This window comes from Esox lucius, chromosome 19, assembly GCF_011004845.1.
Source record: "Esox lucius isolate fEsoLuc1 chromosome 19, fEsoLuc1.pri, whole genome shotgun sequence".
Classification (NCBI taxonomy): domain Eukaryota; kingdom Metazoa; phylum Chordata; class Actinopteri; order Esociformes; family Esocidae; genus Esox; species Esox lucius.
In genome coordinates this window covers 22516430-22533740 of record NC_047587.1, presented here as the reverse complement: position 1 = coordinate 22533740, position 17311 = coordinate 22516430, and the positions used below count along the sequence as shown (strand labels likewise).

At 37.9% G+C, this 17311-nt stretch overlaps 1 protein-coding gene across 5 annotated transcripts; it reads left to right on the top strand.

Annotated features, from left to right (window-relative positions):
• The first annotated feature begins 4828 nt into the window (after positions 1-4828).
• On the top strand, positions 4829-16649 carry slc28a1 (solute carrier family 28 member 1). Of its 5 annotated transcripts, none has more exons than XM_020040533.2 (19): positions 4829-4846; positions 8361-8451; positions 8676-8755; positions 8843-8916; positions 9235-9326; positions 9562-9751; positions 9848-9989; positions 10264-10377; positions 10646-10720; positions 10864-10944; positions 11059-11139; positions 11265-11390; positions 12339-12469; positions 13960-14128; positions 14654-14851; positions 15259-15340; positions 15457-15555; positions 15684-15792; positions 16396-16649. In XM_020040533.2, exons 2-19 carry the CDS (start codon positions 8448-8450, stop codon positions 16505-16507), a joined length of 1959 nt encoding a protein of 652 aa, XP_019896092.2. In that variant the 5' UTR covers positions 4829-4846; positions 8361-8447; the 3' UTR covers positions 16508-16649. The 5 variants fall into 5 exon arrangements, with proteins under 5 accessions (XP_019896092.2, XP_010894834.2, XP_019896091.2 ...); XM_010896532.3 differs by having other exon boundaries at positions 16393-16649; XM_020040532.2 differs by lacking the exon at positions 4829-4846 and having other exon boundaries at positions 8434-8451; positions 8679-8755; positions 16393-16649.
• The last annotated feature ends 662 nt before the right edge of the window (positions 16650-17311 follow it).

The window sequence follows — 17311 nt, the reverse complement described above, 5'->3', positions numbered from 1 at the left end:
AGATCATATTAGCCCTGCAACGCATTTCAGTGTTAGCAGGAACTGCGGTTTCAGTTGTGGATAAAATAGTTAAAAAAAAATCATGAAATTGAACGAGCTTATCATAGGGAATTTTGTGGCGAACAAGAGTTTTTATTTTATTTTTTATAATCGACTTTTGAAAGATATCTGGATATTATAGATATCTGGAACTGTAATTACAACTAGTCATAATTCAGTTGAAGATAACAATAGACATTGCGGATATCTGCAACTGATTTAAATATTCCCGTAATGAGAAACCTCATAGAAATGAATGGCAATAGTGGTTTAGAACTGACTAGTCAAAACTGTATTACAGATATCTCCAACTGCCGTTTTGACTATTTAGAATGACGTTATAGATATATTGACTTGGAGTTTTGACTAGACGAAATTATGTTGCAGATATCTGTAAGGAATATCCGGTCTAGTGAATAAATGTTAAAACGGCTTGCCATTCTGACACCGCAGCCTCTGCATGGGTTAGCTGTATTTAAAATATGTCAGTCATTAAAATGTTTAAAGTGTGGTTGTATATTCAGGCCTGCTGTGAAGTGATATCAAATATAACCTTACATCAATGTCATTTTGGACTGTCAACGTTGTTTTATGCAGTATATTAATCATGTACACCTCAAGGTGAAATACACGTTTTTTATAGTTCTGTACATTATTATCATTAAATATAATTAAATATGTCAGGTTCCTGTGTGTTTGGGGAAAAATTATATTTGGTTGGAGTCTGGATGTTTTTCTTCTGCTTGTGTGTGCTTGGTAGGTGCAGGTGGGTGTGGCTGTGCAGGGGTTGGTCCCTCGTTCGGCGCAGCTCATCAACCACCTGTATAAGAACTTCCTGATCCAGCCAGCCTGCGCCAGATTGTTCTTCGTCCTCTCGTGGTAACCTTGTGTGTGACAGCATTGGTTTTTATATTCTATAATCCACGTTTGTTACTTACCTTGATATTCCTCTCGTGTTCCAGTTGGATACCTTGGACTCTGCACTGCCTTCTCACCCGCCCGCCCAACCCACTCTCTTCCTTTTGCGTACATATAACACGGGTTCACACAATGTCGTGCTATGCATACGCCAAAGTCCTTTTTTGCGTGCATTTGAGATGCGTGCATTTGAGATGCGTGCATTTGAGATGCATAATAATGGTGGTCAATAAAATAGTTTCATTGACACGCACCAACTGAAACCTATTTGACGTCACCATCATCGAGGCACGGATTTCCCGAAGAGTGACTAATCGCGTAGATTAACTTTTTTCTTGAAATAACGTAAAAGGGTAAAGGTAAAACTTTAATATCGCATTTATTCACCATTGTTCTTAATTGGAGGAGATCGCGTCTGAACTGCACACAAAAAAGTACTTTGGCGTATGCATAGCACAAAATTGTGAAGTGTAAACCCGTGTTATATGTACGCAAAGGGAAGAGAGTGGGTTGGCCTGCCACACCACAGCCGAAGACCAATACCTCATGAATCATCCTCCCAGAACTGGGATGGCCTTTTGTCAAGACTCAATCATTAAATCTTATTTTATTTTTACTTCCGTCGTCTGAGCTTGTTTTTGAGTCCGCTATTACAAAACATAACAAAATAGCCAGAATGTCTACAGAATATTAATCAATTAATAATAAAATAAGCCTTAATGGTAGCATTTTTGTATGTTATCAAATGATCCACCATTCTAACCCACCATTTTATGTAAAAAATGAATACTGTTACAGAACTAGATGGGAAATGATTGCTTACATTACTAGAACATACACAAGCCTATGAGAAAGGTCACTAGAAAATAAAAGGACCAACAGGTAAATCAATCAATCAATCAAATGCATTTATAAAGCCCTTTTACATCAGCAAAGTGCTTTTACAAAAGACCCGGCCTTAAACCCCAAGGAGCAAACAAACAACAACAGTGTAGAATTTCATTGGCTAGGAAAAACACCCTATAGACCGAAATTTTGAAATAAACCTAGAGAGGAACCAGGGTCAGAGGGGTGACCCATCTTATCTAGTAAATACATATCATCATGAAAAATGCATTCGGTAATGAATTTTCCACACAAAATACATATTGTAATGAGAACATGTTTGTCAGTGAAATACATTTGAACAAAATGTAATTAATTTATACATTTTGAAATATTTTTTAAAACCTGAAATGTATTTTGAATCAGGTTGAAAGTTGGAACACTGTGTAATAATGCAACAATTAAAAAATAATGTTTCTCAATATAAAATTGCAGAGAGTTTGGGGATCTAATCATCCATGGTACATAATAGCATTAAAAGATTCAGAGAAATCTCTGTACGCAAGGGAAAGGCCCGAAAAACAGTATTGGATGGCTGTAATCTTTGGGCCCTCAGGCAGCACTGCATTAAAAACAGACACAATTCTGTGGAGGACATCCCTGTGTGCGCTCAGGTACACTTTTGAAAACGATTTTCTGGGAACTCAGTACATTTCTGCATTGACAAAAGTTAAAACTCTACCATGAAAAGAAGAAACCATATATAAACAAGATCCAGAAACACAGAACACTCTGGGCCCAAGCTTATGTATGATGGGCTGAGGCAAAGTGGAAAACTGTCCTGTGGTCTGTAAATACACTAAATGGAATTATTTATTTTTTTAATCAAGGATGTCGCATCCCCCAGTTAAAGAGGAGAGGGAGCATCCAGGTTTGTATCAGTGCACAGTTTAAAAGCCAGCATCCATGATGGTATGGGAATGCATTAGTGCATATGGCATGGGTGACTTGCACATCTGTGAAGGTACCATTAATTCTGACCAATTTATACAGATTTTGTAGAAACACATGCTGCCATCCATACTGCCATCCAGATCAAGTCTTTCAGGGAAGTCCATGCTTATTTCAGCAAGACAATGCCAAACCAAACTCTGCACGTATTACAACACCATGGCTCTGTACTAAAATAATCTTTGTGCAAAACTGTCCTGACTGCATTCCTGACCTGTCACCTATTGAAAACGTTTGGCGCTTTATGAAATGAAAAATACAACAAAGAAGACCCCGAACTGTTGAGCAGCTGAAATCCTATATCAAACTAGAATGGTAAAACATATCACCTTCAAAGCTACAGCATTGGTGTCCTCAGTACCCAAACGCTTACAGTTCCCAAACAAGTATTTTTAAAAGAAGGGGTGATGTAACATAGTGGTTAACATGCCCCTGTCCCAACTTTTGTTACATGTTGCTGGTATCAAATACAAAATGGGCATGTATATTTCCAAAAACAGTAACATTTCTCAGTTTTAACATTTTATAGCTTGTTTTTGTACTATTTTCAATTAAATATTGGGATAAAGGATTTACACATCATTGCATTCCTTTTATATTTGCATTTTACACAGCCTTCCAGCATATCTGGAAACTGGCTTATATATTTATCTTTTCATATGGGTAGCTGAATAATGTTAAATGAACAATATTCACTGGAGGACTCTGCCCCCCCCCATCATCAATCCACCAGGATTGTCCAAAATATATCTCATCAACATTGATCGTTTTTTTTATTCAGGAGCATATTTAATTCAGGAAAGAAATGGTGCCTTATTTCCGCAAGGCACCGGCCAAATCTGTGGCCCTCTTTCAATTAAAATAGAAAGTACCTAAATTGACCAAATATAAAGACATATTAATACTCTCCCTCACCAACACATTGAATGGGTTTAATTCAATGTGGATAACGTCTTCATTCATTAAAGAGGAGGATACCATTTCTGCTAGGCACCGGGGAAATATGTGTCCCCCTGTCAATATTAACACATAGCACCTACATTTTCCAAATCTCTTACAGATATTGACATTTTCCAAATCTCTTTTCAACACATTATCAAGAGTGAATTAAATACATTGAATGTGTGGGTAATTGACAGGGGGACATGTATTTTGATTGACAGGGGGACACAGATTTCCCCAGTGCCTGGCGTAAATGATGTCCCCCTATTTAATGAATGAAGATATACTCCAAATTGAATTAAAGCTATTATATATGATGATGAGGGAGAGGATAATTAACTCTATGACTTTGGTAAATTTAGGTATTATGTATTTTGATTTACAAAGGGACACAGACAGATGTTTTTTGGACAATCCAGGTTGATTTACAATGGGGGGATTTGTCTAGTGACTGACTGCAATGGTGACCACTTTATTTTAGAAGATAGATGTATATTAATGTATTGCAGTCACTCAGTGTATTTTCAATAGAAGCTGATGAAGATTTAGTCTAAACTGGATTACAGGCTTAAAGACGTTATTCCATATATTTTATTCTGAAAAGTATTACAAATATATATATATATATATATACACACATTTAACTTTATCCATATAAAAACTGGTATTTCACCTTGAGGCGTACATGCTAAGCATACTGTATAAAACAATTGATGTTCACAGTCCAAAATTATGACTTGTTGCAACCAGCACCTTGAAAATGTGCATCATTACTGACATTTTAATGTTGAAATACATAATTTATTCAAACATACAGGTACAGTATTCTTGGTTCTGCAAAAAAAAAACACCACCCACACAACGTTTATATCAATAAATTTTTTGTCAACATTTTGAAGCAGTCAATTGCAACAGTTTGACATACAGTGTATTCAGATTATACATTTATAAGAGAAGCCACAAGTGCCCGAGATATCACACGCTCCCGCTAACTTTCGACAGGCACACTGAATTCGCATGGTCACTGAAGAGTTGAAATTTCACGTCAGCACTACGGTGATGCCTGAACATCTTAAACGCAAGCACCCTGGAGCTGTGATGTCTGCTCCAGGTGGGTACGTTTTGGGACCATTTCGTGCTTTAGTCAACTAGCTATAATATTTGTATCGCAAATGTTTGATAGTGTACCCGTCTGAAATCAAGGTATCATGGATTGTGCGAGCTGAGAGAACGCTATTTCAGTTGTTAGCTAACGCGTTAAGTGCAATATCAAATCAGTGAATTATAGGAGTAGCCTACTCTGTCTCGTCTTCCCTGTAAGAAAAATGTAAGAAAAAGCAGTATATGACAATATGCATTGTTTGTTCAGAAGTGTGTGTAGTAAAGGAGTAAATCACTACAATATGATACCCATGCAGAAAAATTATAATGACCATGACAATGACGGCCCCCATGAGGTCTCATTAAAACATCCCTGCCTACTGCCTAATCTGAGTCTGACACACTTGGTATATGCCCTCCTGCGCTTTTTGTTATGAAATACAGGTGAGTCATATGCTGAGAGAGGAGATATAGAGACAGCATCCATTGAAAAAACAGCTCAGCAAAAGATCCCAGAGGCACCGGTAGATGCTAGTGTAGATGAGGAAGCCTATCATTTTGATTATTTTGCTCATCCTCAAGCACAGGATCTAGACACATTTTTCAATTACCATCCACAGCAGCCCACAAAACACCACCTACTAGCTAAAGTTTTTCACAGCAAGCACGGCACCAACTGCAAGTAGTTGACATACAGTGAAAAAACATAATCACTATATTGTTCTGTGTGTTTGGCATTTGCACCTGCTCCAAGTGATAGTCCTTTCATAAAGGAAGATAATGAAAACATGTTCATCAGCGGATAGAAGAGCATGAGAAAAGTACGATCCATATAGAGATAGTGCTGATGCTTACTTCCTGTTGGCTAAAAGGGCAGATTTAAAAAGCCTTCTGGCAGGCAAACAAATGTCTTTACATCATGAGCCGGTGAAGAAGAAGCGTCAGGTGATGGAACGCATAATAGAAGTGATAAAAGTCATAGGCAAATGTGGACTTAGTTAGAGAGGGGATAGAGGAGAGGCTGCTGATACACTAGAAGATACTGCAGTCAATCATGGCAACTTTCTAGTAATACTTTTGAGTTGTTATGATCTTTGCCTTCAACAGCACATTAGCAGTGGTATTGAGCAAAGCAAGAAGCATCATGACCCTGGTGTACATGGTAGTGGGTCTCTTGTGACTCTGCTATCAAAGGACATTGTTGGGAAGGTTGTGGATGCTCTCAGCCAGGTCATAAAGGGCGCAATTTCAGATGAGGTTAGAGAGGCGGGACTGTTTTCGGTTCAGATTGATACAGCTCAAGATGTCACATCAAAGGACCAGTGTGCTACCATTGTCAGATATGTCACAAATGTAGTTCATGAGCGGTTGGTTGCTGTGGTGAACTGTGAAAAATACACAGGTAAATATGTGTGTGGGCAACTCCCCTGATGGTGCAGCAAATATGCAGGGACCGTATGAAGGGTTCTCTGCATTCCAGTCTGAACAGTCTCCAACACAAATGCATGTCTGGTGTTATGCACATGTTTTAAATCTGGTACTGGCAGACACAACAGGCAGTGTTATAGAGAGTGCATCTCTCTTCTCACTACTTAATGATGTGGCAGTTTTCCTCAGGGAGTCTTATAAACGTATGCAGACTTGGGAAGAGACAAGTGAGGACAAACGTCACAGGAGACTGAGTCCAATGATTGAAACCAGGTGGTGGGCTAAGGATCAGGCTCTTACTAAGGTCTTTGGGTGTTTTGGTAATCCCCAGGATGCATTGTTTGTTGGCCTGCTGCTGACCCTAGCCTCTGTTGAGGGAGATAGAAGTATGAAGTCAACAGTGAGGGTCAAAGCAAAGGGATTAATTGAAAATCTTCAGAAATATGAGATTATGCTCATTGCTCAAACTTTCCTTCGCATTTTCCAACATACATCCCCCCTCTCCAAGTACCTACAGACACACGGAATGGATATTTCAGCTCAGCGTCTGGTTGAGGGGACAAACGATAACCTCAAAAAATATGCCAGGGACTTTGAGGGAGCTGATAAGTTTGTGAGTTGGGCCAATTAAAAGCTGGAAGAGATAACTCTGAATCAGTTGTGCAGACTGCACTTCCAGAGAAGCGTATCTGAAAAAATAATGCCAGGAGAACTTTTAGATAATGAACCAGTAGCCTCATATGATGCTGCCTTTGAGGTGAATGTCCATAATGTAATTCTGGACACTGTGGCCGGTAGCATAGATAGGAGGCTTTCAGCAAATGCCAAACTTGCCTCAGATTTTGCTTGTCTTGACCCTAAAAACCTTCCTGAAATAAAGATGAATTGGCTACCTAACTCAGCACTCAAGGAAATCAGTAAATGTCTGCTTAGGTTTGATGACAGAGCTACTGTTAGCACAATACAAACTGAGCTGTCTAGCCTGGCATACCAGTGGGAGAGCCTGAAAAGTCCTCTCTTGAAGGTTATACTGTCTGGACATATATTGAGGTGACACAGGAAGGTCAGGAGAAAAGTGGCGGACTGCCATATATGGAAGAACCAGAGATGGAGCTTGAAAGCAGGACTTGTTCCTCCTGCAAAAACAGTGCCATTTGTGTCCATTTAATACTCTCAAAGTATAAGCTCCTCACAGATGCCTACCATGTCATTGAGTTAGCATATACGTTTCTGTTGACTTTGTCCATCGCGCAGGTTGCATGTGTGAGAAGCGTCTCAACTTTAACATTTGTGAAGAATAGGCTACAAAGCTCATTGTGTTAGGTCAACTTGGAGGCTTTCATGTTAATGTGCACAGAGAAGTAAATCCTCATGTCTATAAGCAATGTCACAGTTATAAATTACGTGGCTGAAACCGGTGCACTGCTTAGGTGGCTACTGATGCTGTAGATGCTGTTGGTGCTATTGGCAATGGAACTGTAAACTGTACTGTGAATTGAACTGTAAACATTAGTTCAATATGCCTCTTTGTGGAAGAGTGGGATACATTTCAAATGCTTTCCTTTCTTTCTGCTTTTGTTAATTTATCAACCTATCCTTGTAGAGTATTGGAATATGTTTTGTTAATTTCTCAGCTTAATTGAATTATTATTTAAGCTTTACTTTATTTGTTGAACCATGGTATTAATAAAAACTACAATATAGTAAGAGCTGAACTGTTGCTTCATTTACCCAATTTCCACCACCATGGAAAAAGTGGGCCGATCTTGGGCCTGAAACTCCAGGGCTGAAAAGATGCCCCACTCCGGCCCTGTGCACACCAGTTATGTTACTGGACAACATAGGCATATAACTTTCAACATAACTAGCTCTGTGTTTTTAGAATTAATGATATACAGTTATTTTGCTAATCTTTACCCAGGTGCTAATCATTTTGTACCTGACTATATGTCTAACCAATCATAGATTATTAGCTGTTATTACATTGTTAGGCTTATGTCAGTAATTGTTGAACAGGCAAAGTGGAAACATTACAACATTCATGCCTATGTGAAAGACTACCCGAGGAACTGATTAAAGCCTTTTCTGTTAATTAGTGATAAGATCTTCCAAGGAGGGTGGAGTATATTTTCCAGCACAGTGTTTAACCACACCACATTTGGCCCTCGGACTATGAGCACACAATGAGTAAGCCACAGGAATTCCTGTTTTCATGAACTTAATATTTGAGGCTTTCTGAATACAACAGGAGATTTTAAGGACGGTTTTCAAGATATCAACCGTAACTAGTTTGGAAATGCTTTCACTGTACCTGGGTGCTGAGATATGTTGTTTCTCTTGATTGTGGTGAAAACATTAGTTTTCAAACAGCTGTTACAAATGACAAAACATTTCCTGTCTCTGTTTTTCAGCAGAAGCAAGTGGTATGCCCTGTAATGTTGTGTCCCATGCAAATGAAAATGGGGAGGACAATAAGGGATTTGAAATGCAGGTCGTTAACGATGAAAATGCATGCTTTTATTATTCAACATGTACAGTATTTGAATTGATTAACAAACAGACACTTCATTCATTTCAGGAGGATGTTGTTTCATTTGATAGCAGAAGTAGTATCAAAAAGGAAAAGTTAAAAAAGGGATTGGGATGTTTAAGGTACGTAAATAAAACTAAAGGACTGAAGCTTATAATGTTTATTGAGGTGCACACATTCCTAACAGTAAGAATGTAGAAAAGTTTTACTGAGTTTGCTGATTTTTGTTTTGTCTCACCCATTCAATAACATGGTATTATAAGTTTAATTAAATGTTACGTTTTGGTGAGAGACAATATGATCTTTACTTAAATAAATGTGATTTATTGAATTCTAAACTCATACAATCTCCTGATCCATGCTTATAAATTGGTAATTATATGGTGACTTTAACAGTTGTTATAGGCAGTGGTAACTCACTTATTGGATCTTTTCTTCAGGAAGGTTTCCAAGCCTATTAATGCCATAGAGGATTACTTTAAAGCTCACTCCAAAACCATCAAATACATTGTGCTGGGCTTACTTGGAGCAGGTACCTCTTACTTTTTCTTTAACCATAGACAATTGGATAGCTTTGGGCTGCTAATTTATATAAAGGTTATCTGGCCAAAGCATGTGTTTTGTGCGTTCATCAGACCATAAAACCACACTGAATTGGAGCATGTGACTCAATAAATATTTATGTGAAATGTTCTTACGGTGCGCTGCTCTGTCAGTTTCTCATCATTTGTTGCTCTTTTTAACGTAATGTTGTTTCAATGTCGCAGGCTATGTAGCATACTTCATCACTGCCTGCGTATTGGACTTTGAGAGGGCCATTGCCCTTGTGGTGCTCACAAGTCTTGCTGTTGTCTCCAAAGCCTATGATCTTGTAAAGAAATACAAGGGAGAAAGTATAACCAAGTGTTTCATACCAGCTCAAAGATGTTTCAACAGTTTCAGGGGTTGGATAATAGGGTGAGCAGCTACAGTATGGACAGAAATAAACTCTGAGACAGTGCATTTATTGATGGGTGTCCAATTTTCTGTTGACTCATGTTATGGTCTCTTAAGTGTTTTTGTCATAGTGGTGCTGGTCTTGCTCGTGACTTGGCTCGTTGTGGACACAAGCAAGCGACCAGAGCAGCTCATCTCATTTGGAGGAGTCTGCATGTTCATCCTAGTCATTTTCCTCTTCTCAGCCCATAGAAAATCAGTAAGCATTACGTCTGAGAACAGATGCTTGTTTCCATTACCAGGCAGCTAGGCGTTTCCCCTAAACACATTTTCAAACTGTAATAACATGGTTGGCTGTATAACTTCTTATCTCTGACTGTTTTCTTTAGACTTTGGATTTCTTTTGGCCCTACGGCCTTCATTGTAGTTACACATATTCATTCCAGGCAATGACTCACCATTTTATGGAGAATCCGGTATAAAAGATATCAACATTATAATAGTCAACGGTGTTTGTTTTGTCTCTGTTTCAGGTTGCATGGAGGCCTGTCTTTTGGGGTCTTGGTTTGCAATTCTGTATCGGACTGTTTGTCATAAGGACAGAGCCAGGACTCATAGCTTTCCAGTGGCTCGGAGAACAAGTGCAGGTATCTTTGTTGATAATTGCTTCTTATCCTATTAGAGAAGTTATCTTTGACTACCTGGAAGAGTCTAGTGGAATCTCTTGCCTGGTAGTAACAGTTATTTACAACCACTTACAGAGCCTAATCAGAACAAGGGCTAAATATTATCTAATCTAAAACTAATTTCATTTTCTAAATTCCAATTGGACCTGCATTTAATGATAAACACTGACTGAAATAGTTGGCATTAAAAATAACCTGAATATCTTTTCCCCTTGTTTTTTTATTTAAGATATTCTTAAACTACACAAAATCTGGATCGGAATTTGTTTTTGGTCCACTGACATCTGATATCTTCGCATTTCAGGTAAGTGAAAATCAATATATGGTTCTGGTCTCACATCAGATGGTGTCATTATGTACACAGTCATCCAGGGCCTATCTTATGTACAATATGTATTTAATATTGAATCCAAATTGAATCCATACATTTCTACATTATTTCTACAGGCTTTGCCCATTGTAATATTCTTTAGCAGTGTGATGTCAGTACTTTACTTCCTTGGAATAATGCAATGGCTCATTATCAAGGTAAGAAACCTTCAAATATTAAGCCCTATACCAAGCTGTGTTTTCCTGTACCTATGGCTCTGGGTTTGTGTGGGTAGGGTATGTTGATAAGAAAGCATGTTTTCCCTCTTAAAGATTGCCTGGGTCATGCAAATTACAATGGGGACCTCACCCACTGAGACCTTGAGTGTTGCAGGTAACATATTTGTTGGACAGGTACGTTAGGGTATTTCAGTCCCTAATTCAATTTAAGAATTGCTGGAAAATACATATTCATGATAACACTATTGGAATACTTACATGTTATGGTGATTACATGTTGTCATTTTTTTCCTCATTAGACTGAAGCACCACTTTTGATTCGCCCCTATCTGGAGAACATGACCAAATCTGAAGTCCATGCTGTCATGGTTGGAGGATTTGCCACCATTGCAGGGAGTGTGATGGGTGCATTTATCTCATTTGGGGTAAGGCCAAACATACCTCTCTCCAGGCCAAATATTCCTCTCACCAATTCACCCAGTGAAACCTTTATTTACACAGAGACATCAACTGAGACCTGGGTCTCTTTTACAGCTAAGTCCTGTATTGCCACAATAAAACACATAAACAAAAATTATGTTTAAACTCCAGAGATAAATGGTGTGGCACTTACCAACAAGCATCAGTCCACGTAGATTTCTTTGTCAATAACTAGTCAGGAATCATGGAAATCCTTTCCGTGAACAGACTCAGTGAAAGCCCTTTAATCATGATATCAGAGCATTCCATTCATCATGTACTTCACCATGATTTTTTATTTAGGTTAGGCGTTGCAGTTTTCTCATAAAGATTGTTTACAATGTAGTATATTAAAAGTCTGCGATGAACTGCAATTGCATTGTTTAAAGACACAATCCAAAATTATCTGCTCAAGCACTGTTTCTTTATTTTCAGGAATACCCACATTGTAGAATAATAGCGGAGACGTCAAAACTAGGAAATAACATATGGAATCATGTAGCAACCAAAAAAGTGTTAAGCAAGCCAAAATGCGTTTATATTTAGATTGTTCAAAGTAGCCACACTTTGCATTGATGCCAGCTTTATACACTCTTGGTATTCTCTCAATCAGTTCCATGTGGTATGGGGGGAACTTTGAAGATTCTTAAACACTTTTTTGGTTACTACATGATGCAATATGTGTCACAGTTTCGATAGTTTAGATCCTCACTATTATTTTACAATGTAAAAAAATGTTTAAACGAAAGAAATATTCTTGAATTATTACGTGTCTCCAAACTTTTGTCTGGTACTGTATTTATCTGCATTTGTCAAAATATAGTCAGTGTAGATTTGGTAGGCTCTTTTTATCCTAGAGTGACTGCTAATCATATACTTGTTGTGTGAGATTGAAATGACTCCTTGCTCCACAGATTGATGCATCCTCTCTCATATCTGCCTCTGTGATGGCTGCCCCTTGTGCTTTGGCTGTCTCAAAGCTCTCCTATCCAGAGGTTGAGGAGAGCCCGTTTAAATCAGAGGAAAATATAAAAGTGGCTTGTGGGTATGTCCTTGTGTTTTTATACATCATTTTCATTCCTCTGCATTGTGTTTTATCAGCAATACACAAACCCGATTCCAAAAAAGTTGGGCCACTGTACAATTGTGAATAAAACCAGAATGCAATGATGTGGAAGTTTCAAATTTCAATATTTTATTTCCGAATACAATATAGATGACATATGAAATGTTTAAACTGAGAAAATGTATCACTTTAAGGGAAAAATAAGTTGATTTAAAATTTCATGGCATCAACACATCTCAAAAAAGTTGGGACAAGGTCATCCCCTCTTCTTTTTATAACAGACTGCAAACGTCTGGTGACTGAGGAGACAAGTTGCTCAAGTTTATGAATAGGAATGTTGTCCCATTCTTGTCTAATACAGGCTTCTAGTTACTCAACTGTCTTAGGTCTTCTTTGTCGCACCTTCCTCCAAATGTTTTCTATGGGTGAAAGATCTGGACTGCAGGCTGGCCATTTCAGTACCCGGATCCTTCTTCTATGCAGCCATGGCATTGTAATTGATGCAGTATGTGGTCTGGCATTTTCATGTTGCAAAATGCAAGTTCGTCTCTGAAAGAGACGACGTCTGGATGGGAGCATATGTTGTTTTAGAACTTGGATATAACTGTCAGCATTGATTGTGCCTTTCCAGATGTGTAGGCTGCCCATGCCACACGCACTCATGCAACCCCATACCATCAGAGATGCAGGCTTCTGAACTGAGCACTGATAACAACTTGGGTTGTCCTTGTCCTCTTTAGTCCGTTGACATGGCATCCCAGTTTTCCAAAATGAACTTCAAATTTTTTTTTGGAAGTATTCCTGAGCCCATGTTGTGATTTCCATTACAGTATCAGTCCTGTATGTGATGCAGTGCCGTCTGAGGGCCCGAAGATCACGGGCATCCAATATGGTTTTCCGGCCTTGACCCTTACACACAGAGATTGTTCCAGATTCTCTGAATCTTTGGATGATATTATGCACTGTAGATGATGATAACTTCAAACTCTTTGCAATTTTTCTCTGAGAAACTCCTTTCTGATATTGCTCCACTATTTTTCGCCGCAGCATTGGGGGAATTGGTGATCCTCTGCCCATCTTGACTTCTGAGAGACACTGCCACTCTGAGAGGCTCTTTTTATACCCAATCATGTTGCCAATTGACATAATAAGTTGCAAATTGGTCCTCCAGCTGTTCCTTATCTGTACATTTAACTTTTCCGGCCTCTCATTGCTACCAGTCCCAACTTTTTTGGAATGTGTAGCTCTCATGAAATCCAAAATGAGCCAATATTTGGCATGACATTACAAAATGTCTCACTTTCAACATTCGATATGTTATATATATTCTATTGTGAATTAAATATAAGTTTATGAGATTTGTAAATTATTCCATTCCTTTTTTACTCACAATTTGTACAGTGTCCCAACTTTTTTGGAATCGGGTTTGTAGTTTTAAAGTTACATTTTGGACTGTTTTAACACTGCAGTGATGAGAAGAACATTTTGGAAGCAGCTAGCAGTGGAGCATCTGCATCAATCTCCCTTGTTGCTAATATAGCTGCTAACTTAATAGCATTCCTGGCAATACTGGCATTCATCAATGCATCTCTTGGGTGGCTAGGAGGCCTGGTGGGATATCCTTCCATCACTTTTGAGGTATGCTCCCAGGCAGCTCCACATTTTTTGCTCATCACAAATGCATTAACTCCTTTGTATTAATTTGACACCCAGGACTTATTCCAATACTTAGTGATGAAGGATGGACATTCACTGTTTTTTAACCAGCAGTGTACAACGCATGGCTAATTAATGCCATTACAATTTAATTTTGGTAGTGTTTTCCAATAGGTACTGGAAATACATATTACCTTTCCGCAAAAACTAAATAAGTTATAGCCAATACTTTCCTTTCTGTGTTGACATCTGACCTGCCTAATTCTTATTGGAAGAAAATGTTTTAGCGAGTTATAGGCATTCTTTTAACATTTGTGACAAAAGGGATGTGTTCTGGGAATTTGTTGTCTATAACTAAACCACGTCATCTAATAGCTCTATTTATACATTTTTCTTGAATGAATGGGACCATTATAAAATGTGTAAAATGGTTTAGATTATTTGATACTCTACTTGATTGCTTACCTTTGATCATGCTGTAATGCTGCTCCTACTATGCACCTATAGATGATCTGTTCCTACGTGTTCATGCCTGTGGCCTTTATGATGGGAATACCATTTGAAGAGAGTTTCACCGTAGCAGAACTCATTGGCACCAAGCTCTTTTTGAATGAGTTTCTGGCATATGAGAAGCTATCAGCGATGAAGAAAAATAGAGTCAATGGTCTGGATGAATTTATTGATGATAAGAGGCAATGGATCTCAGTGCGTATTTTATTTATTATTAATTAATTTGCACACACAGAAGTTCAACACAAAGTGATATTCAAAAGATAGGTGAGAAGTATTTTCACCAGCCAGGTTTGATATAAAACACAAAAAGGTTTAGTCAAATACATGAAATAAATAGTTACAAGTAAAATGTAGGTAGAATACTTAATTAACATATGCTCCCATTCCTATAAAACTGGGATGCAAATAACCTTTTGGAAATGAGTATGTGCTGAGTATCATAACCAGTTCTGTTTTTGTATAATAATTATGATTACCCCCAAAAAACATGGAATTTGGACATTGTGTACATTCATCCACATGTGAAAGACCTGTGTACTGTCTAAATATGATGGAAATGGCTTTGTTTCCTCTAATGTACTGACTTTCTATTGTTAAAGGTCAGATCAGAGATTATCAGCACATATGCTCTGTGTGGATTCGCTAATTTCAGCTCACTGGGAATCGTAATCGGAGGCCTTTGTGAGTATCATAGTTTTCTATATATTATTCTACTTTCTTCTTGTGTTTCTTTATTCCCCTACATCAGGACAAAAGTGAATGACAACTTTCCATTACATTGTGACATTTCTTCATAGCCTCAATATGTCCACCCAGAAGAGGTCTCGTCTCCTCTTTAGTATTGAGAGCCCTGTTCACAGGTACCTGTGTGACCCTGGTTAATGCCTGTGTTGCAGGTAAGTGGCTATTTTCACTTCAACAAGGATTCATCTGGCTTCTCCTGGGTATTTCATGTCACAAAATGTTTTTTATAATATTTTTATTAGCATGAATATAATGTTGTTGTTTTTTGTAACATCTCCAGGTATTCTCTTTGTTCCTCCTGGTCTTGACTGTTTGGATGTTTTCAATACCTCTCCTTTCAACACCACAAATTCTGACTTAAAAACCTGCTGTAATAATCTTTTCGGAAGGTAGGTTTTAACATGTTCAACAGTGAAAGAGGATTTAAGAGCTAGAGAGTTATGTCATGATGGATATACAGTTTCTACATGCATGCAGTGCCTTTAGAAATGATTTAGAACCCTTCACGTTCCTCACATTGTATTGTGTTATAGACTTGATTCATAAATTTATTAAATATATATTGATTGGACAAGATTGGACAGAAATGCACATGTCTACAATATAGAATTGTGTCCACACATATATATTGGGAAGGCTATGAAAGAAATGCTAAAACATTGAAAGTTCAAACACAAATAATATCAAACATACAGTTTACTATGTGAATCTGAATTACGATATGTATAAAGGAACTTTACATGTGACAGGTCGAATAGGATAAACTGTAAATTACGGGGGTATTGCATGTTCATAACAATAACTGGACAACAAAATTTCACAGCCATTTGGACAAAATATATACACATAGTAGTCTATATGTCTGTGTAAATTGTACAGTGAATATTATGGCATATAAATATACTTATTATATATACTTTATTATTTATAGTAGTTTTATATGGGATTTTTCTTCAGACATCCTCTAAATCTAACTGTATGCTTTGTAGCAGCACTGTGAAGAATGGGACCATCTCATTTGAGGGCTCCTGGAGCACAGAGACCAACGCTACTTTGTTCTTTAACAACTGTTGTGGTCTCTTTGATAATCCTGTTTGTAACTAGGCACTCATAAATTTATTATTATATTTTGATTATCAGTGAGTAGATTAACTTATTCTGTTTTTTGATTCATGAACAAAATTAATGCAACCGGAAGTCAGGGGAGAGCCATCTTTATTCAGTATGAGTCTATGATGTTGAACTTCCATAGTTCTTACATGTTCTCCAATAATTACAAGGTTAACACAGTCTTTTATCCTCCAGCGCATCCCCTCCAATATCTGGCTGTTTTTCATATCATATATGTGTATTCTATATCCTAACCTTACATGGCCTGGTAGTGTTCCATCTTGAGTTTCCTGACTCCACAGCTTATCAGGTTGTATGGGGCCCCTCAATACTGGATACCAACTGCTTGCGATACGGCACCTCATATAGCACAAGATAACGAACCACTCTTCTAATAAGAGAATAGAACTAAAATATATGCGTATCATCAGGAAAAGACAGGCTTCCTCACAATGGTTTGTGCCAACCTACGGTCCATAGGTCTATTCATAGAGTCTATGACAGTCACAAGGGGCTACTCCTATCAGGAGGTATGGACAGGATGTGTGGAACCCATTAGAAATGGGGCATTACATATCCTAACTTGTGTTCTTCGTATAGAGATAGTAATTACTCACCTACATTGAGTCAAGCTTAATTCAGTTACTTTTCATGCCCAATATCTATCAAATGTGTTTCATTATTTGTATTCACATTTAATTGCAAATATTTACACTGCAAGTAAAGCAGTCTAAATTCTGCCCAGAGATTTGGAATGAGAATAAAGTACTGAATTTGAAGATCAATACAGCCCTTTAA